This window comes from Pristis pectinata, chromosome 10 (genome assembly GCF_009764475.1).
Source record: "Pristis pectinata isolate sPriPec2 chromosome 10, sPriPec2.1.pri, whole genome shotgun sequence".
In the NCBI taxonomy this organism is placed as follows: Eukaryota; Metazoa; Chordata; class Chondrichthyes; order Rhinopristiformes; family Pristidae; genus Pristis; species Pristis pectinata.
Genome location: NC_067414.1, coordinates 83,683,291 through 83,701,905, shown reverse-complemented (window position 1 = coordinate 83,701,905; position 18,615 = coordinate 83,683,291). Strand labels below are relative to the sequence as shown.

General features: G+C 40.8%; 1 protein-coding gene across 1 annotated transcript in view; it reads right to left on the bottom strand.

Annotated features, from left to right (window-relative positions):
- The window catches only part of foxo3b (forkhead box O3b), an 82,199-nt gene that overhangs the window by 25,506 nt on the left and 38,078 nt on the right, over positions 1–18,615 (bottom strand). The window contains exon 2 of the mRNA XM_052024298.1: positions 10,115–11,531. Coding sequence (XP_051880258.1) covers positions 10,140–11,531 — 1,392 coding nt within the window. The 3' untranslated portion in view covers positions 10,115–10,139. The remainder of the gene's footprint in view (positions 1–10,114; positions 11,532–18,615) is intronic.

Sequence of the window (18,615 nt, the reverse complement as noted above, 5' to 3'; positions counted from 1 at the left end):
CAAGAATCATATTTGCTTCATTAACCCTCTTACTTCAAAAAAAAACCAAGTTAGTTGGACACGATTTGCCTTTTAATCAACCTACGCTTGCCCAAGTGACTGTTAATTCTGCCCTTGATTATTGTTTCTAGATTTTTCTTCAACACCAAGGATAAGCTGGCTTGTTTGTCTTACAGCATTTATTCCTAAACTCTTTATTGAACAAGAGTGTAATACTTTCAATGTTCCATTCCTTGCGCATCTCTCAAATCAGCAGATTTAAGATCCTTGAAAGATTACAGCTCGGACTTCTGCAATTTCCTCCCTTACTTTCCTCAGCAACCTAGGATGCATCCCATCTGGATCAGATGTTGTATCCACTACTTCGGGTTGATAAGGAAAAGGTTCAAGGAAGGCCAGCCACACTGCCTTTCTTGAACCTTTTCCTTATCAATCTGAAGCACAGCATGACTCTGCATAAGACATCTCTAGTCCACAAATCAAAATCAATTTCAATGGCTACTTCTTATTAAGAGGATGTCCATTTTGACAATCTTTCCCAAACAGGAAGTACATCAAATGTGACTGGCAAGCTCAATTTCAATATGTAATTATTATGGCCTGAGATTAGTGTTTAACAAAATGATTGGTATCTGGATTCTATGCAAATGCTCCTTTCACCACTTCAGAGGTATACAGCATGAAAACAGGTCCTTCAGTCCACCAAATGCCTGCTGATTATCAAGCATCCATTTACATGAATTCCAGTGTCTCCTTTCCACATTCGCATCAACTTCCACCACAATGCACCACTCATCTACACACTAATAGCAATTTATAGTGGGCAATTAACCTACCAGGCCACATATCTTTGGGATGGGAGAAGAAATCAGAACACCCAAAGGAATCCCACAAGTTCCAACGTGCAAACTCCACACAGACAGCACTGGGGATCAGGAGTGAACTCAGGTCACTGGAGCTGTGAGGCAGTAGCTCAACTAGCTGCACCAGTTGCTGTTCACAGTAGGTCATGAGAAAGTTATGATCAGCTTTCATGGCAGAATAATTTACAACTGCAATTTATTTTACAAATCCATTTTCTATTTACTAACCCTGATTCCTTAAAAAGAAAATTATTGCCAAGACATCAAACCATCCATGGCAGAAAGTATCTTTTTGTGTAGATGTATGTTGTTAATTTTTTGCACAGTGAAACACTAGGATCTGCTTGGTTTTTTCCCATGCAGTGTTGCAGGACAGCAAAACTGGAAGGGAAATAAGTAGTACTCAAGATTCTGCTTCCCTGCTGTAATTCGGAAACAAAAGATTAGCTATGCAGAATGTGTAGAACCATTAAACTTCTGTCAGGTTCCACTGATCACTCCCTGAACATCCATGTGTTTTTAGGCCAGTAAAACCTGACTCCAATGCATAATAGGGAAGTGAAAAAGTAATGTGCAGGCAGTAAAAAATCATTTCAGTAGGATGAACTATTGAAAATGCAAGACAGTAATAAGAGTCATAGAATAAAGTGCAGCATAGAAGTAGGCCATTTGGTCCAACTTGCCCATGCCCATCAGTGGGTGCCCTTCTGTTTTAATCCCACCTCTCAGTGCTTGGTCCATAGCCTTCTATGTTCAAGCAATTCAAGCGTTCATTTAAATATTCTTAAATGCTGTCAGTGACCCAGCTCAACACTCTCGTGCAATGCATTCCAGGAACTTGCCGCTCTCTGGGTGAAGGGACCCCTTGTATACCCACTAAATCTCTTCTTCCTTACCCTAAACCTACATCCTCTAGTTTTACTTTCGATATGGAGAAAAAGTTTCTTGCAGTCATGCAAACAAAACAGAAACAGCAGAAGGGGGAAAGAGGAATACAAATAGGGCTGCCAGTTCACATTTCCCAACGAAAGGATACAGTCTGCGCTCCTTACCTATCACCCATCAACTGACTAAAAGACAAGTTAGTGGACCAGAGTGTGCTCAATCCAATGCACAACCACACTTACCTTTCATGACCCTGCAAGATTAATTCAGCAGGCCTAGGAGTTTTACATGAGTTACTTGGCCTGAGGTGGCAGATCCAGTGGCTCTACCCTCAGAGGCATTTAAATAAAGTTGAAAGAAATTTGCATAATTATTTTTCTTTAATTTAAAGTTGAAAGATAATAGATCCATTTAAAAGCACAATTGTTTTTAAATACAAATTAAAATATTAATTAAGAAACCAAACCACTTCACTTACCTTTTCCATCCAAATCAGTGACACCATTTAAATAAACGAGGCTTTGCTGCACAAGTCTGCCACAGCTGGTGTAAAGCTGATGCACCAAATACAAAGCATATCTGGCCTTTCAAATTAGCGTAGCTGAACTACACCACCCCGACTAGTGACCAGGTCCACTGGTAGAGGGGGAGGGCTCATGCACCAGCATCTGTCCGCCTGTACATTATTGGTAATTGATTTATTGTCACGTGTACCGAGATACAGTGAAAAGCTTTTGCTTGCATGCCATACATAAGTACATTAAGACAGTACAAAAGGGCCATGATGAGGTAGATTCAGAGATCAAGAGTTCATCTTTATCATACAAGAGTCTGTTCAAGAGTCTTTTAACAGCAGGAAAAGAAATGTCCTTCTAAAAAAAAAGTCAGGAAGGTGCTGACCCACAAAGACCATCTTGTTGGCAGTTCCCTTCAAACCACCAGTGAGAAAAGTACACTTTGGTGCAATAAAAATGAGTGGGCAAGACACATGAAGATGAAGGAGAAGAAAAAGGTATAGGAAGCACTAATGCCGTGAAAAACACCAGAAGAGATCTACTGGTGTATTGAATTAAGGAGATGCAGATTGACACTCTGATCAACTCGGCCTGTAAAAGTCTAATGGGAACAGTATTTGATTTTGATCTAATTCATCACCTTCACAGCACACATTTAAGGAAAATCTTAAAGTTCAAATAAGCTTCATAGAAAACTAAAATTAAGCCATGGAGAATATCTTATGGTTATCCAAAAATTTTGTTATGGATTTTGGAGGAGGGTCCTAGAGAGGATAAAAATTTAAGCTTAAATGCATGAAAGCAAGGAATGTGGTAAAGTGCCGAAGCCGTGGTTGAAGGAACAGAGATTGTAGGGCTATAAAAGGTATAGTTAGGGCAAGGCCACAAAGAAGTTAAATGCAAGAATTGTAGGACTGCAGCCAATAGAAATTAGAAAAGTTAAACCTTACAGGTGATTGGGGCAGTGCAGAATTTGGAACGAGTTGAAGTATACTGAGGATGAGAGAGAAGTAGAATCTATAAATGTCAAAGCCATTGTTGAGAGCTCAGAGGAATTTCATTTAGGACTGTGGTGGAAGTCCATGGTAATGAAATATGGCTGGAAACAAATTTTGGTGATAAGGTAAGAATGTACACCTGATTATAGGAATTTAAGTGAAGCTGTGGAAAATTTGGGACATCATGTGATTAAAAAGGACCTTGAACACGAAAGGGAAACTGGAATTGGGGTGGTTGTTTGCAAGAACAAAAAGGTCAAGCATAATTATGATAGAAACAAGATAGCTGAAAGTGGCCTAGTCCACCATGTGAATATCTGGGGACAAGTGTCCAAACTGGGAGAGCTGACCCTCAGACAAATCAAGCAGTAGCCTGATATAATTGTACTCAAAGGATAACACCTTGCAACAAATGTCCCAGAATCTCCCATCAGAATCCCCAGATATCTCCAATTTCATTATCCAGTCAGACCCACCAAAGGTGGGAGCACAGTGATATACTGGCATGAGTGGCTTTAGGTAAAACGCAAGTACCACCTAGTCTTCCTCCAGCTGATGAATCAGTACTCTGTATTCTAAACAACTTGAAAGTGGTAATGTCAGTGACAAGGACACGAAGGGTATCGAAGACCATTGATGGATAGAGAAAAGTGGCTTGGGTATAGCGCTGTTGACTAAGTAGTGAAAAGCACTGTCGTCAGACAGTGAGGGAACCAAGGAATAAACTTACTAACTTTGTCTCACCATTCTAACTTTTGAAAACATATGACACAATTGGTAGAAATAGCCACCACACCAGAAGTCTTCCATGTTGTCTGCAAGACAGTTAAGGACTCAAAGCAGATCAGACAGTTCAAAGCCGAGCATCTATGATGTGAAGTGGCTCTCAGTAGATTTCAATGCGATCTGTAACCCCATGCCCAAGGATATCCTTCAGTCTACCCATACTATCAAGTTAGGGGAATAACCCTGGTTTAGTGAGGACTGATTAAATGTATGCCAGTCGCAGCAGTGGGCATATCTAATAATGAGGTGCCAATCCAGCTGGGACAATGTGAATTTATATGTACGCAAAGCAAAAAAGTGTGCAATAACCAGCTAAGCAATTCCATAACCAACAGATCAAATCAAAAGCTAAGCAATGCTGCCAGATCTAGACAGGAATAGCTAATAGGAAGCAGTTCCAAGATCAGGAGCTGCTGAGCCCAGAATGTGGCAGAGACAAAGCTGAAACATTTGCACCACGTTCAGCCAAAGTGTCAAGTGGATAATTAATCTCAGCTTCCACCGGAGATCCTCCAACATCACAGAAGGCAAGCTTCAGCCAACATCCAAGCAGAATTGGATGCAACATAGGTTATGGGACCAGACAATGTCTTGGCTGAAATACAGAGACACCCTCCAAAGCTTGTCACACCTCTAACCAGGCTGTTGCAGTACTTTACACTGGCTTTTATTCTTCAATGTGGAAAGGTACCCAGGTTGTCTTGTTTACAAAAACTAGTCAAATCCAATCCAGTGAATAAACAAATTAGCTGAAATAGGCTACTCAGACCTTCAAGCCAGCCCTCCATTCTAGAAGATCACACCCAACCTGAACATAACCTCAATTTCAGCAATGTGTCATTCCCTTGTTTATTACAAATCTTTCTGCATCTTGCAAAGTATTCAAAGACCTTGCTTCCAAAGTTCTTTGAGCATTCAAAAGGCTCAATCCTCCTATCTTAAATGGACAACGCTTTGTTCTAGATCCTTCTACAACAGGAAGGATCTCTTCCACATCCACTGCAGATATTTGAGTTTCAATCAAGTTCCCCCCCCCCCACCACTCTAAATTGCAGTGAATACAAGCCTGGTCTGTCTGACCATTCCCCCCCACCCCAATAAGACAATCTATCCATTCCAGGCATTAGTCTAGAAAACCTTTTCTGAACTGCTTCCAACACATTCTTCCTTGGAGGAGATTAGTACTGTGCACAGTACTCCCGTTCACAAATGCCCTATATAACTGAAGTGTGAATACTTTCCTACTCATTTTCCTTCATGATAAATAACACGCTGCTACTTTCTTACGATTTGCTGTACCTGTATGCTAGCCTTTTGTGAATCAGAGTCTATCCAGACCCCTCTGCATCCTCTCACTATTTATATTTGTTTTTTTCCTGCAAAAAAATAGACAATTTCACATTTTCCCACATTATACTCCATTTGCCAAATTTTTGCCCACTCACTTTGTCATCGCACAGTTGATGATTGAAAATAGACTGTGATAATTGTAGATGGACTGTTAGATTACCATCAATGAGGTGTAACCTACTCAATTAAACTTGATCTGGATTTTGCCAGGCCACTTGGTTCCAGATTTCTTCACTGCTCTGGAGCAAAAGGCTAAAATCCAGGAGAGGTCAAGAGTGGCTGGCCTTGGTACAAAGCAAGCATGGCATCAAGAAGCCATAATAAAATTAAAGTAAAATAAAAACTAATAGTTGGAGTTATGTCTGAAGAGGAAGATGGTTATCGTTATTGAAGGAGTTCCTTAGGGCCAACTATTTTTGTCTCAATTGCCTACCTTCTTTCATAAGATCACAAGTGGGGACATTTGCTGATGATTGCAAAACACAAGGATCCATCCACAATTATTCAGATGATGAAGCAGTACATGTCTGCATGCGGCAATATGCAGACAACATTCAAGCACGGACTGATAATCAAATAATGTTCACATTACACAAGTGCCAGAGAGTGGCCATTTTCAACCAGAGACTCTTACCATTCATTGGTATTACCAAGTTCCTCACTATCAATATTCTGGAGGCCACCACGAAGCAGAAATGCAGCTGGACCAGCCACAAAGACTGTGATCACAAGGATAGGTAACTTGCAGCCAGTGATTCTCTTCCTGACACCACAAAGCCTTGCACCACCCACAAGGCACAAGTCAAGGGTGTAGCTCCAACAACACAAGCAGCTCATCATCTATGACAAAGCAGCCCATCCACACTCTTAATACTCACTGCTGCCAACACCAGTACACCATGGCTGTTGGGTGTACCATCTCCAAAATGCAGTGCAGTTCCTCGTCAAGGTTACTTTGACATACCTCCCAAACCCATGATCCCTACCAACCAGAAGGGCTGCAGATCCCCACCATTCTTGAGCGGGAGGGAGAGCAGCCAGAAGTCGTGGTACACGTTGGTACCAATGACATATGTAGAAAGAGGGATGAGGTCCTGCAGAGGGAGTTTAGGGAGCTAGGCAGAAGGCTGAAGAACAGGACGTCAAGGGTAGCAATCTGAGGATTGCTGCCAGTGCCACGTGACAGTGAAGGTAAGAATAGGAGGAGATGGCAGATGAATGCATGGTTGAGAAGTTGGTGCAGGTTTTAGATTTTTGGATCATTGGGATCTCTTCTGGGGAAGGTGGGACCTGTACAGAATGGATGGGTTACACCTCAACTTGAGGGGGACCAATATCCTTGCAGGCAGGTTTGCTAGTGTGGTTCGGGAGGGTTTAAACTAGTTTGCGAGGGGGATGGGAACCAGAGGGGTAGGTCAATAGAAGAAGTAAAGTCAGATCTAACATATAGAGAGGGTTTGAGGAAGGAGAAGCAGAGTATAGGGTATAAAAGTAGAAAGGTGGATGGGCTAAAGTGCATTTACTTAAATGCAAGAAGTATCAGGAATAAGGGTGATGAACTAAGAGCTTGGATAAATACATGGAACTATGATATTGTGGCTCTTGCAGAGACTTGGCTGTCACCAGGGCAGGAATGGATACTGAATATTCCTGGATTTCAGTGTTTTAAAAGGGATGGGGGTGGGTGGGGTGGAAAAGAGGAAGAAGGGTGGCATTACCGGTCAGGGATACTATTACAGCTGCAGAAAGGGTGGATAATGCAGAAGGATCCTCTCTAGAGTCAGTATAGATGGGAGTTAGGAACAAGAAAGGAGCAGTTACTCTACTGGGAGTATTCTATAGGCCCCCTGGTAGCAGCAAGGATACTGAGGAGCAGATTGGGAGGCACATTTTGGAAAGGTGCAAGAATAACAGGGTTGTTATTATGGGAGACTTCAACTTCCCAAATATTGATTGGCACCTGCTTAGTACTAAAGGTTTGGATGGGGCAGAGTTTGTAAAGTGTGTTCAGGACAGATTCCTGTCACAGTATGTTGACAGGCCAACTAGAGGGAATGCCATATTAGATCTAGTATTAGGTAATGAACCGGGTCAGGTGACAGATCTCTCAGTGGGTGAGCATTTGCGGGACAGCGACCACCGCTCCATAACCTTTAGCATTGTCACGTACAAGGATAGGAGCAAAGGGGACAGGAAGATATTTAATTGGGGAAGGGCAAATTATGAGGCTATGAGGATAGAACTTGCAAGTGTGAATTGGATGACATTTTTGAACGGAAATGTACTATGGAGATGTGGTCATTGTTCAGGGATCTCTTGCAGTATGTTAGGGATAAATTTGTCCCGGTGAGACAGAGAAGGAATAGCAGGGTGAAGGAACCATGGATGACAAGAGAGGTGGACCAACTAGCTAGGGAGGAGGAGGCAGCATACATAAGGTTTAGGAAGCAAAGGTCAGATAGGTCTCTTGAGGAATATAGGGTAGCAAGGAAGGAACTTAAGAAAGGGCTGAGGAGAACAAGAAGGAGACATGAAAAGGCCTTGGCGAGTAGGGTTAAGGAAAATCCCAAGGCTTTTTTCACTTATGTGAAGAGCAGAAGAATGACGAGAGTGAAGGTAGGACCGATTAGAGACAAAGGTGGGAAGATGTGCCTGGAAGCTGTGGAAGTGGGTGAGGTCCTCAATGAATACTTCTCTTCAGTATTCATCAAGGAGAGGGGCCTTGATGATGCTGAGGGCAGTGTTGGTAAGGTTAATGTTCTGGAGCATGTAGAGATCAAGAGAGAGGATGTGTTGGAGCTGTTAGAAAATATTAGGACAGATAAATCCCCAGGCCTGACGGAATATTCCCCAGGCTGCTCCGCGAGGCAAGGGAGGAGGTTGCTGAACCTTTGGCTAGGATCTTTGAGACCTCGTTGTCCACGGGAATGGTACCGGAGGATTGAAGGGTGGCAAATGTCGTCCCCTTATTCAAGGAAGTAGGGATAGTCCAGGGAATTATAGACCAGTGAGCCTTACGTCTGTGGTGGGCAAGCTGTTGGAAAAGATTCTTAGAGATAGGATCTATGGACATTTAGAGAATCATGGTCTGATCAGGGACAGCCAGCATGGCTTTGTGAAGGGAAGATCATGTCTCACAAGCCTGATAGGGTTCTTTGAGGAGGTGACCAGGAAGATTGATGAGGGTAGTGCAGTAGATGTGGTCTACATGGATTTTAGTAAAGCATTTGACAAGGTTCCGCATGGTAGGCTTCTTCAGAAGGTCAGAGGGCATGGGATCCAGGGAGGCTTGGCCATGTGGATTCAGAATTGGCTTGCCTGTGGAAAGCAGAAGGTTGTGGTGGAGGGAGTGCATTCAGATTGGAGGGCTGTGACTAGTGGTGTTCCACAAGGATCGGTTCTGGGACCTCTACTTTTCGTGATTTTTATTAATGACTTGGATGAGGGGGTAGCAGGGTGGGTTGGCAAGTTTGCAGACAACACAAAGGTTGGTGGTGTTGTGAATAGTGTGGAGGACTGTCGAAGATTGCAGAGAGACATTGATAGGATGCAGAGCTGGGCTGAGGAGTGGCAGATGGAGTTCAATCCAGAGAAGTGTGAGGTGGTACACTTTGGAAGGACAAACTCCAAGGCGGAGTACAAAGTTAATGGCAGGATTCTGGGTAGCGTGGAGGAGCAGAGGGATCTGGGGATTCATATCCACAGATCCCTGCAAGTTGCCTCACAGGTGGATAGGGTAGTTAAGAAAGTTTATGGGATGTTAGCATTCATAAGTCATGGGATCGAGTTTAAGAGCTGCGAGGTAATGAGGCAGCTCTACAAAACTCTGGTTAGACCACACTTAGAGTACTGTGTCCAGTTCTGGTTGCCTCATTATAGGAAGGATGTGGAAGCATTGGAAAGGGTGCAGAGAAGATTTACCAGGATGCTGCCTGGTTTAGAGAGTATGGATTTTGAGGAGAGACTAAGGGAGCTAGGGCTTCACTCTTTGGAGAGGAGGAAGATGAGAGGAGACATGATAGAGGTATACAAAATATTAAGAGGAATAGTTAGAGTAGACAGCCAGCACCTCTTTCCCAGGACACCAATGCTCAATACAAGAGGACATGGCTTTGAAGTAATGGGTGGGAAGTTCAAGGGAGATATCAGAGGGAGGTTTTTTTTTTAAACCCAGAGTGTGGTTGGTGCATGGAATGCACTGTCTGGGGCAGTGGTGGGGGCAGGTACATTGGTCAAATTCAAGACATTGCTAGATAAGCATATGGAGGAATTTAAAATAGAGGGATATGTCGGGGGGGGGCGGGAAAGGGGTTAGATAGTCTTAGGCGAGACTTAAAGGTCAGCACAACATTGTGGGCCGAAGGGCCTGTACTGTGCTGTACTGTTCTATGGTTCTATGAAATCACAAAACATCCCAACTTAGTAATATAATCGCCATTTTTTCCCCCAAGGTCCCTGGGTCTAAATCTTGCTGATTGCTGATCAACATTGTGAACTATCCTCAAAATGAATGTAACCAATCAACATGGCTACTGACCACTGTCACCTACCTAAGGGTTGTTATATCAGAAAATGAATAAAAATTTGTTTTATTTACAATTGCTGTGCTCTAAGTAAACACATTCTATACACCTGTCTACTACATTGTATTAAACTCTTGGGCACTATTACTTTGCAGAATACAGATTTCTCAAAATTGTAAATGTACTTCACTCACCTGTTTCCACCAGTAAAAGGCAACTTCAGCCTGGAACCCAGCTCTGCGATGACGTTTGTTTAGCACCAGTGAAAGTTCCCACATTCAGATTCACAACACTCTGAGCAGATATGAGTGAATCAAAGTTAAAATCTAACCCATCTGCATCCATGAGTTCATTACGAATGATGGATTCCACATCGCAGTCTAAACTTCCATTGAACATATCTAAGTCCAGGTCACTAGGAAACTTGTCTTGTCCCATAGCTGGAAGAGTCATGCTACCAGGATAGGAAGGGCCAGAAAGTGTATCAGACAATCCTATTTGCATAGACCGATTGGCAGACGACTGAAGCTGGTGCTTTGTGGAGACATTATTAGAATCTGATGGTAAAGCTACATGATTCATGGAGTTTGACAAGGCACTATCACCAGTAAGTGCAGAAGTCTGAGGTGGAGACTGGCGATGCAGTGGATTATGGTTTGTCAGATTAGATTGGGCAGTGAAGGATGACATCATTGGATCATTATGAATTATCAGATTTCTATGTGAATTTTGCAAAGACACTGCTGAACTTGCCTGAGACATCAGAGGATCTGTCTGAGTCATCATAACATCACTGTGAGAATCAGATGCAAGTAAATCTTGTAAAGTTTGGTTGCTAAAACGAGAAATGGAAGAAAATGTGGCTTGCTTGTTTTCTTGAATAGTTTGCATGGGAGTCTGCCGCAAAGCATTCAAAGCAGGTGGTCCAAATATGGAATTGCTGAAACTGTTTGGGGAACCTAAACCAGAATTCTTTGACCCATAAGTAAAACTTGAGCTTCTCTGCACAAGGCTCCCAGGTGATGACTGTTGAGTAGGTGTTAAAGTAATATTGTCCAGTAAATCATCCATCAAATGTTCTGTCAATCCATCATTCAGATTCATGGTTCCAGCCATGTCAGTTAACCGAGGGAGCTCAACAGTGCACGGTTTACTTGCAGTTGAAGAAACACTGGATGGACTCGAGTATAGCATGGGAGACAAAGGAGCCGCATCATCATCTTGAACATTGTCAAGTTCAGGATTGGCTAATATAGGAGAAAGTCGTCCACTCAAGGTACTGGCATTTGAGTTAGTACGAGAACGAAAGTCTGTCCATGCATCAAATTCATCACTGCTGCGAGATGTTGGACTTCCGGGCCATTTTGTGTGCTGTGATGGACTTTCAGCATTAGCCTCTTGTGCCGCTTGCAGGGCTGCCTTTTTCTTTGCTGCTCTACCTCTGCTCTTTGCATATTTGTTACTATTATCCATGGAAACAGCACGCCTTCGTGGAGACTTCCCACCTTTTCCACCATCTGGATTGATCATCCACCAAGAACTTTTGCCTGTACCTTCATTCTGTACTCTGACAAATCTGCTATGCAGTGAAAGGTTGTGGCGTATTGAATTCTGAAAAGGAAAAAAAAATGTTAAAGGCACAGTACTGAAGCAAACAATATAACTACAGAAAACTTAAAACCATTTCTTTGTGATAGTGGGGAATTGAAACAACTGAGATTTATCAATTTCATACACATCTTGAGCACCAATTATCTTTAAAATTAAGGTTTCATGGAGCTTTTCAAAAACATTTATTGCTACCTCACAAAAAGAAACTCATTTTATTTTCTTTCTCCTTTCTGGTTGCAAGATGCATCTCAATCATACAGCACAGCAAAACTAAACACCACCAAGGCAATAGGGTTAGTTGATTGGTGGTTGTTAGAGCATGAAGGGATTAAGTGAGTCAACAGCGAGTCATTAAACGAGAGCTGGAAAATCAAAAGTTTCATTAAGAATAGCAGATTTTTAGTGGGGAAAATGGTAGCTGCTTCTAGGGATTGGGCAAGAGTTCATTTAGGGCCAGGCCAACTAAAGGTTGATAGTAAGAAATAGCTTTTCAGAAGACACCTGGTAAGTTTACACTCAAGAGATTTAGAAAGAATAATAAAATCAGAAGTGATTTCACGTCATGGATTGGGACAATAGGGAAAATGGGTAGCTCAGCTAGGAGAGCTGCTGTCTCGTAGCTCCAGCAACCGAAGTTCAGTCCTGACCACCAGTGCTGTTTGTGTGGAGTTCGCATGTTCTCCTTGTGTTTCCTCCAGTATCTCAAAGATATGCAGATTGCAAGTAGATTGGCTGCTGTAAATTGTTCCCCATGTAGGTGGGCAATAGAATCTCTGAGGGGAGTTTATGGAAATGTTGGAAGAATAAAATGGGCTAAGTGCAAGGGAATGGGAAAGTGCATGTGAATGGGAGCTTGATGGTCAGTGTGGACCCAGTGGGCAGAAAGGCCTGTTTCCATACCGTACGACTAACTAATCTATCAACATATCTTTGTTGGAGGAAAAAACCCACATACAGTATGGCAGAAACAGTCACAGGGAGATTGCACAAACCCCATACAGGCAGCACCCTGATCTGTGGAGCTGAGACAGGAACAGTAAATGCTGTATCGTTACATTGCCTACCTCAAATCTATGCTCAATCTTCTTTGTTCAAACTACCTTATCTTCTCCAATCTAACTTTCAAGTTCAAGTTTATTGAACCCTCAGAACCATCACAGTAAAATTTTCTGCAATCTCTTTAGTACTTTCATATCCTTCCTGAAGTGCTGACTGGAGTTGGATGCAATACTCCAGATTTGGTCCAACCTGGACTATACTTTCTCTCACCATCTCCTGCAAGGACTCCACTGCATTCTCCAAGTTTCTTTGTATCTGTTCTAATGAGATTTTTCCCCACACAGATGCCTGCCTTCTTTCCCTCTACCATATTCAACTGAGCCCTTGATTGCATCTCCCAAACCTCTGCTCTATCCAGAGGATAGAGCACCTCTGGTCCTCACTTTCCACCCCACCAGCCTCTGCATTCAATAGATCATCCATTGCAATTTTGCCACTTCCAACAGAATTCCAAAGACATTTTCCCCTCACCTCCTCTTTTGACATTCCATAGGAACTGTTTCTTTCAAGACTTTCTTTCTTCCATCTCCATTAACCAACTTTTCTCAGGGCACTTTCTTTTGCAATGCAAGATATACAATAGCGCTCTTTTACTGTGTCCCTTTGGCCCAGCTTTATGCAGACCAACAAGCACACATATATAGAAAATCCACTTACCAAAACTTGGGTCTGTAGCTTTCTATGCTTTGGTAACTAAAGTGCTCACCTAGATGTTTCTTAAATATTGAGAGTTTGTCTCCACCAGCCCTTAGGCACTGGAAATGGGATTATTAGCAGACCACTGCAGATAGCCCTGCAGCCTACAGAACAAGCTGTTACATCAACTTGCTCTGTAGGCTGGAGAAACTTTCTTCTGATCCTGTGTGTGTATTTCCACTTATTCCAATCTAACACGTTGCAATTGGTGCTCACAGTGTGATCTCCTCTACATTGGAAAAATCACCTGCAGATTGGGTGAATGCTTTGTGGACTGCTTTCACTCCATCTGCAGAGATGACTCTGGTCTTCCAGTCTCTCCTGTCATTTTAATTCGCAAGCATATTCTTTCTTGTCTGTGGCTTCCTATTAGGCCCAACACAAGCTTGGGGAATTGAACTTTCAGCTGGGCACATTTCTGTGTTCAGGTCTCTAGCAAGTTCAATTGGTAGGGGCGGGGAATCAGCTGTAAAAAAAATTAACATGCAAATTTGCCTTCGTAACATCTCAAATGAAGCACATTATAATGCCACTTCTGAAAAAGCAAAAGATTTAGAGAAAATTAAGCCTATTAGCACCTAAACACCAAATTTCATTTATATATACTACAAGAATCACTCCTTGAAGAAATGCAGCATTTCCACAGACTCTGCCTGACAATTGTTGAAAGTGGAGGAGCAGCGTTCAGGATAGTGTTGAGAATATCTATGCCATGAATTAGGAGCATAAGGAGGCCCTATGTAAGTGGCGGAAGGAGCAGACTACTTCATAAACCACCCACCCGCCATGTCAGCGAGGGCCTGCCCCATCTGTGAAGAGTCTGTGGTTCCCACATTGGCCTCATTAGCCACTTCAAAACCCATGAAATTGGGTCATCCTCAATCTTGAGAAACTACCTTAGAATACGACAACAAACACCACAATTGATAATGATGGGGCTCTCAATTCTGTAAAAAGTACCCAAAATTGCTCCTAATGTGAGGTTAAAAATGTAATAGTTCTGCAGTGGTACAATTTTTGTTTTGAAACAAAAGCTAAAGAATCACCTTCAGACAATAATTCTGTTTCTTCCCCATGATTCCAGTGTAGTCCCTTTTCAGTGAGAGGCATATTCTAAAGAAGCAGTTGTAAATAAAACATGTACAAGTTTAAAAAGATTTGTGTATTCACTTTTATATTACCTGGGCTTTGGAATGTTATCAAGCAATTCAATTCCCATTCTGCAGAATCAGATCAAATCGGTAGTACGCCAAATCTAAAGCACTAACTATCAAAATCCAGTAACAATCTAGAAACTATCAAAACCCACTGCAGCATTGCTGCAGTCAACATGAAAGGAGATTTTACTACATAGTCCATAGTTTTAACCACAAAACCAAGGCAGAATCCATCTTGCTAAACATTCAAGCAATGATTAATATTGCTATCTTCAAGACCTGCACACAACTGCAAATGAACTTTGCACGTTTTGTCACTGAAGAGTACAAGGCTAAAAAACAGGAAACAATTTTAAAGACTTTCACACATTTTTCTTCAGATATTACAGTCCTAAAACTGATCACATCTTAAGGACTACACCAAAGGACTAATTCAAAGATTTTATTTCTAAAAATGAACAGGAATGTTGAAGTTAATTTCAAATCAGATTAGGTCCTAAAAATTTGCAGTCCTCAAAGATTTCATTCTATCCTCACCACTATGCTCCACCACAATTTCCCAAATTAAATATTTTCAAGTTGGAGGAAGGCAGCATAATGAAATTGCATACATTGGCTGTTTTCCCAAGAGAAAGTTGCTGGGATAATAGTATACTTTACAAAAAGTGACAAAAATGCACAACATGCTTGTTGGAAAAATGCTAATTAAACTTTTGCATAACAAGTTTTTCACTGTACCTCAGTACATGAGAATAATAAACCAATTTACTATTTTTTTTAAAAACATTTTTGAGCTGGTGCACATTACACAACAATTTGACTGAAATATTTTGACTAACAGGTCTCCACTGAAACAATCAACCATTTGTGGGCCAAAGGGCCTGAATTGTGCTGTAGGTTTTCTATGTTTCTATTTGCACAAAAACAGAAAACCCTGCAAATATTCAGCATGCCAGGCAGTACCTGTGGATGGAAGTCTATTTTGTTATGAGATGATCAGTGTGCTTTTTAATCCTACTCCTTTTCTTCTATTCTTAAACCTACAAGCTGCCACATAGTTCAATATTGTTATGCCCTCTTTGATATTACTATTCTAAGATCATTGCAATTGTTTACTTTAAAGCCATTTTATTGTACTAGTTCTATATCCCTTGATATCCAAAAGTTTATCAATTCCATCTTGAATATATTCAGTAAATGAACATTCATAGCCCTGATTAGCGAAATCCAAATTTATTAATACAACGGAAAGAAATATTTTCTCATCTCTTATCTGAAAAGCAATTGGTGCCCATGGAATCAACTTCTCAAAAGTGGAATACTTTGCTCCATTTGCCTGTTTCCTTGTTTGAGGATGGGGAGTTGGTGAAATGTTTCATTTGCAGGAACAGCACAGGAATGCATAAAAAGGAAATCAAAACTGCATTGGGAACTGCCCCGCAAGTAAAATCTTTCAGAACAAAACTTTCTTAGTAGGCAGTAAAATGGATTAAAATGGAGCTGATGAAAGGCTAGACTATCTGTGAAACTCTGATAAGCAAGACCATTAGTTTCAGACAAACTGAAATAAATGAGGATATTAATTCCAAGGCATGGAAAGCTATTAACCAGCTGCAGTCATCATTTTAGTCTCAAATATTTCTCAATAACATTTAAATCAAAATTCCGCAGAACATTGGCAAAAAAAAAGCTCCCCCAAAAATGTGCATATTGCCAATTGAAATAAGAGCTGGAAGATTTGTACTTTTTCCTGCATGGCACATGTATTGGGTATAGATTGACAATGTACCCAAAAAACTTATCCATCTACCTGGCATCTTTCCAACTGTTCTTTATATTGCAAGTTAATACTATAGACTCACAGACCAGCTGCAATTGATTCAACCAGTCAGATTTTCATTTAAAAGAAACATATGGTATTAATTTATCATTCTGCAATGTAACAAGACTACTTTTAAAAATAAAAAAGCAAGTTGTGCAATACTGAGCTAGAAAACCTCTGGAAATTAAACTTTTCCAAAACAAAGTTTTGCCGGGATTAATTATAGTAAAAAGGCTACAAAGTTTTTTTTACACAAGAGATTTATAGCTAGAGCTGTGCTAGCTATATTCCTCAAAAACGGCTATATTTACAGAGCATCTTTAAGGTAATAAAATGGCTTTGAGCATTTCAAAGTATTGGTCAAAAACAAATTGATGCTACACCACAAAGGAATATTTGAACAGATAAAAGGTGGATTAAAAGCTGTATCATAATAGAGAAATGTGACAGACACCAATGCCAGTCATAAAATTCGTTCACAGGATGTAGACATACTGTCAAGGCCATAATTTATTGCACATCACCAAGCTGGAGATGGTGATGAAATGAGCCTCATTGAACTTTGTGGTGCTTGTAGTGGAAGGACTTCCATTGAGACAAGGTATGGATTTTTGGAATGTCAACCCAGTGATGATCAAGGAACATGAATGTATTTGCAGTTCAGGATAGTGTGCAACTTAGAGGTAGTGAAATTCCCATGCGACTGCTGCTCTTGCCCTTCTTGTTAGTAGAAGCTGCAAGTTTTGGACTACTGTTGAAAGCCACCTTAGTTTCAGTTGTGGACACACTAACTACTGAGGTGAGGGAATGCTGTGTCATTTGAGTTCTCAGTCAAAAATAAAAAAGCCATCTTTTTCTTGGTGGATGATAACAGTCAGCATTTCTAACCACATTTCTAATTGTATTATTATACTTTTTATTTGGAAAAGAGAGTCTTTACCACTCAATTTTGGCACTAACACCAGGCAATCCCTCAGAAAAAGAAAAATTAGGTTGGTTTGGACAGAGTGTGGGAAGAGAAAACATTGGGAAAATTCCTTAATGACCCATCTGGACAACCAAAGTTAATCCTGGAAGTCATTCTACTTCTGAATTCCCTGCAACATTCAACTTTTGTAAAATGGTGTTGTGCATCCCAGCTCTCGCTGAATTCAGAGAACTGCTGATCATGCATGAGAAGGCCATCTGGTCCAGATAGTTGATAATCTTAGGGAAAAGAGATGCCTTGGTGTTAACCTAAATCTGGTCTCAATTTGAAATTATGACCACTATCAACCAGAACACAATCATTTCATTCCATTATCTCGTACATCTCAATCATTTATCACTTGTGATTCTCAAATGTGCAGAGTACGATAGGAATGTCTATAGCTCCCTTCTGCTCCCTACCCAAAGCTTCAATAAGTTAATCACCATGTAAAACAACTGAAGGGAACAGTATTTCATAGGAGGTTTAATCAAAGTCTAAATGAAATAGAAATTTCTGATCCAATTTTCTTTACATAGAAAAATATATGCTCACTTTTCCAAGGTACTACTTTTAAATCAAGCAACATAAAAATCAAAATTGTTTTTCAAAACAAATTCATGTGGATTTTCAATTAAGTATCATTTAACTAGCTACAGAGATACAACATAGAAGTCTCAGACCCATTTTAATTTACTACAATATTTAATTGGGACACACCTCAATTCAATGATGAATACCATAAAATATACATTATAGATAAGTTAAGTTCTACTGCATTGACCTTACAATAGCCTCAATCTTAGCTCTGCAAATTTGGAATGCGAAAAAGAACATTCCATTCCACATGACCAAATGTGTGTTTTTTTGGAAGAGGCTATATTTTTGTTTCACAACTTCAACTTCTGCCAACATGCAATTCCTCAGTACAAGCCAGGAAGAACAGAAATGTCTTGATAAACTAGTTAAAAATAAACTATAATACAACTGAAATTACCCTAGTCGTTAATAGGAAATCCAAACAGTTAAGGGGTTTAAAAAGACAAAGGTTAAAATTACATAAAAGGTTATAGATTTGAGTGGTTGTGTTAGTGGCCTAGGAGGTAGAATGAAATCTTACTAAATAATTGTTAATTAAATAAATCTGATTATTTATATGCTGGCATCAAAAGATAACCATGATAAAAACCCAACTATTTCATAACAGGTCATAAAGATGGGGATGAGGCGTAATGCTAAAGAATGGGAAATAAACTTACCCACAAAAATAACCTCATCCCAATGACACCCTGCATTCAATCATGTCCCTCTTCCTTTCAAAGAAACTTACACGCCAAAGCAGCCTACCTTACACTGCCCACACTCCTGACTGTTGGATCTTGA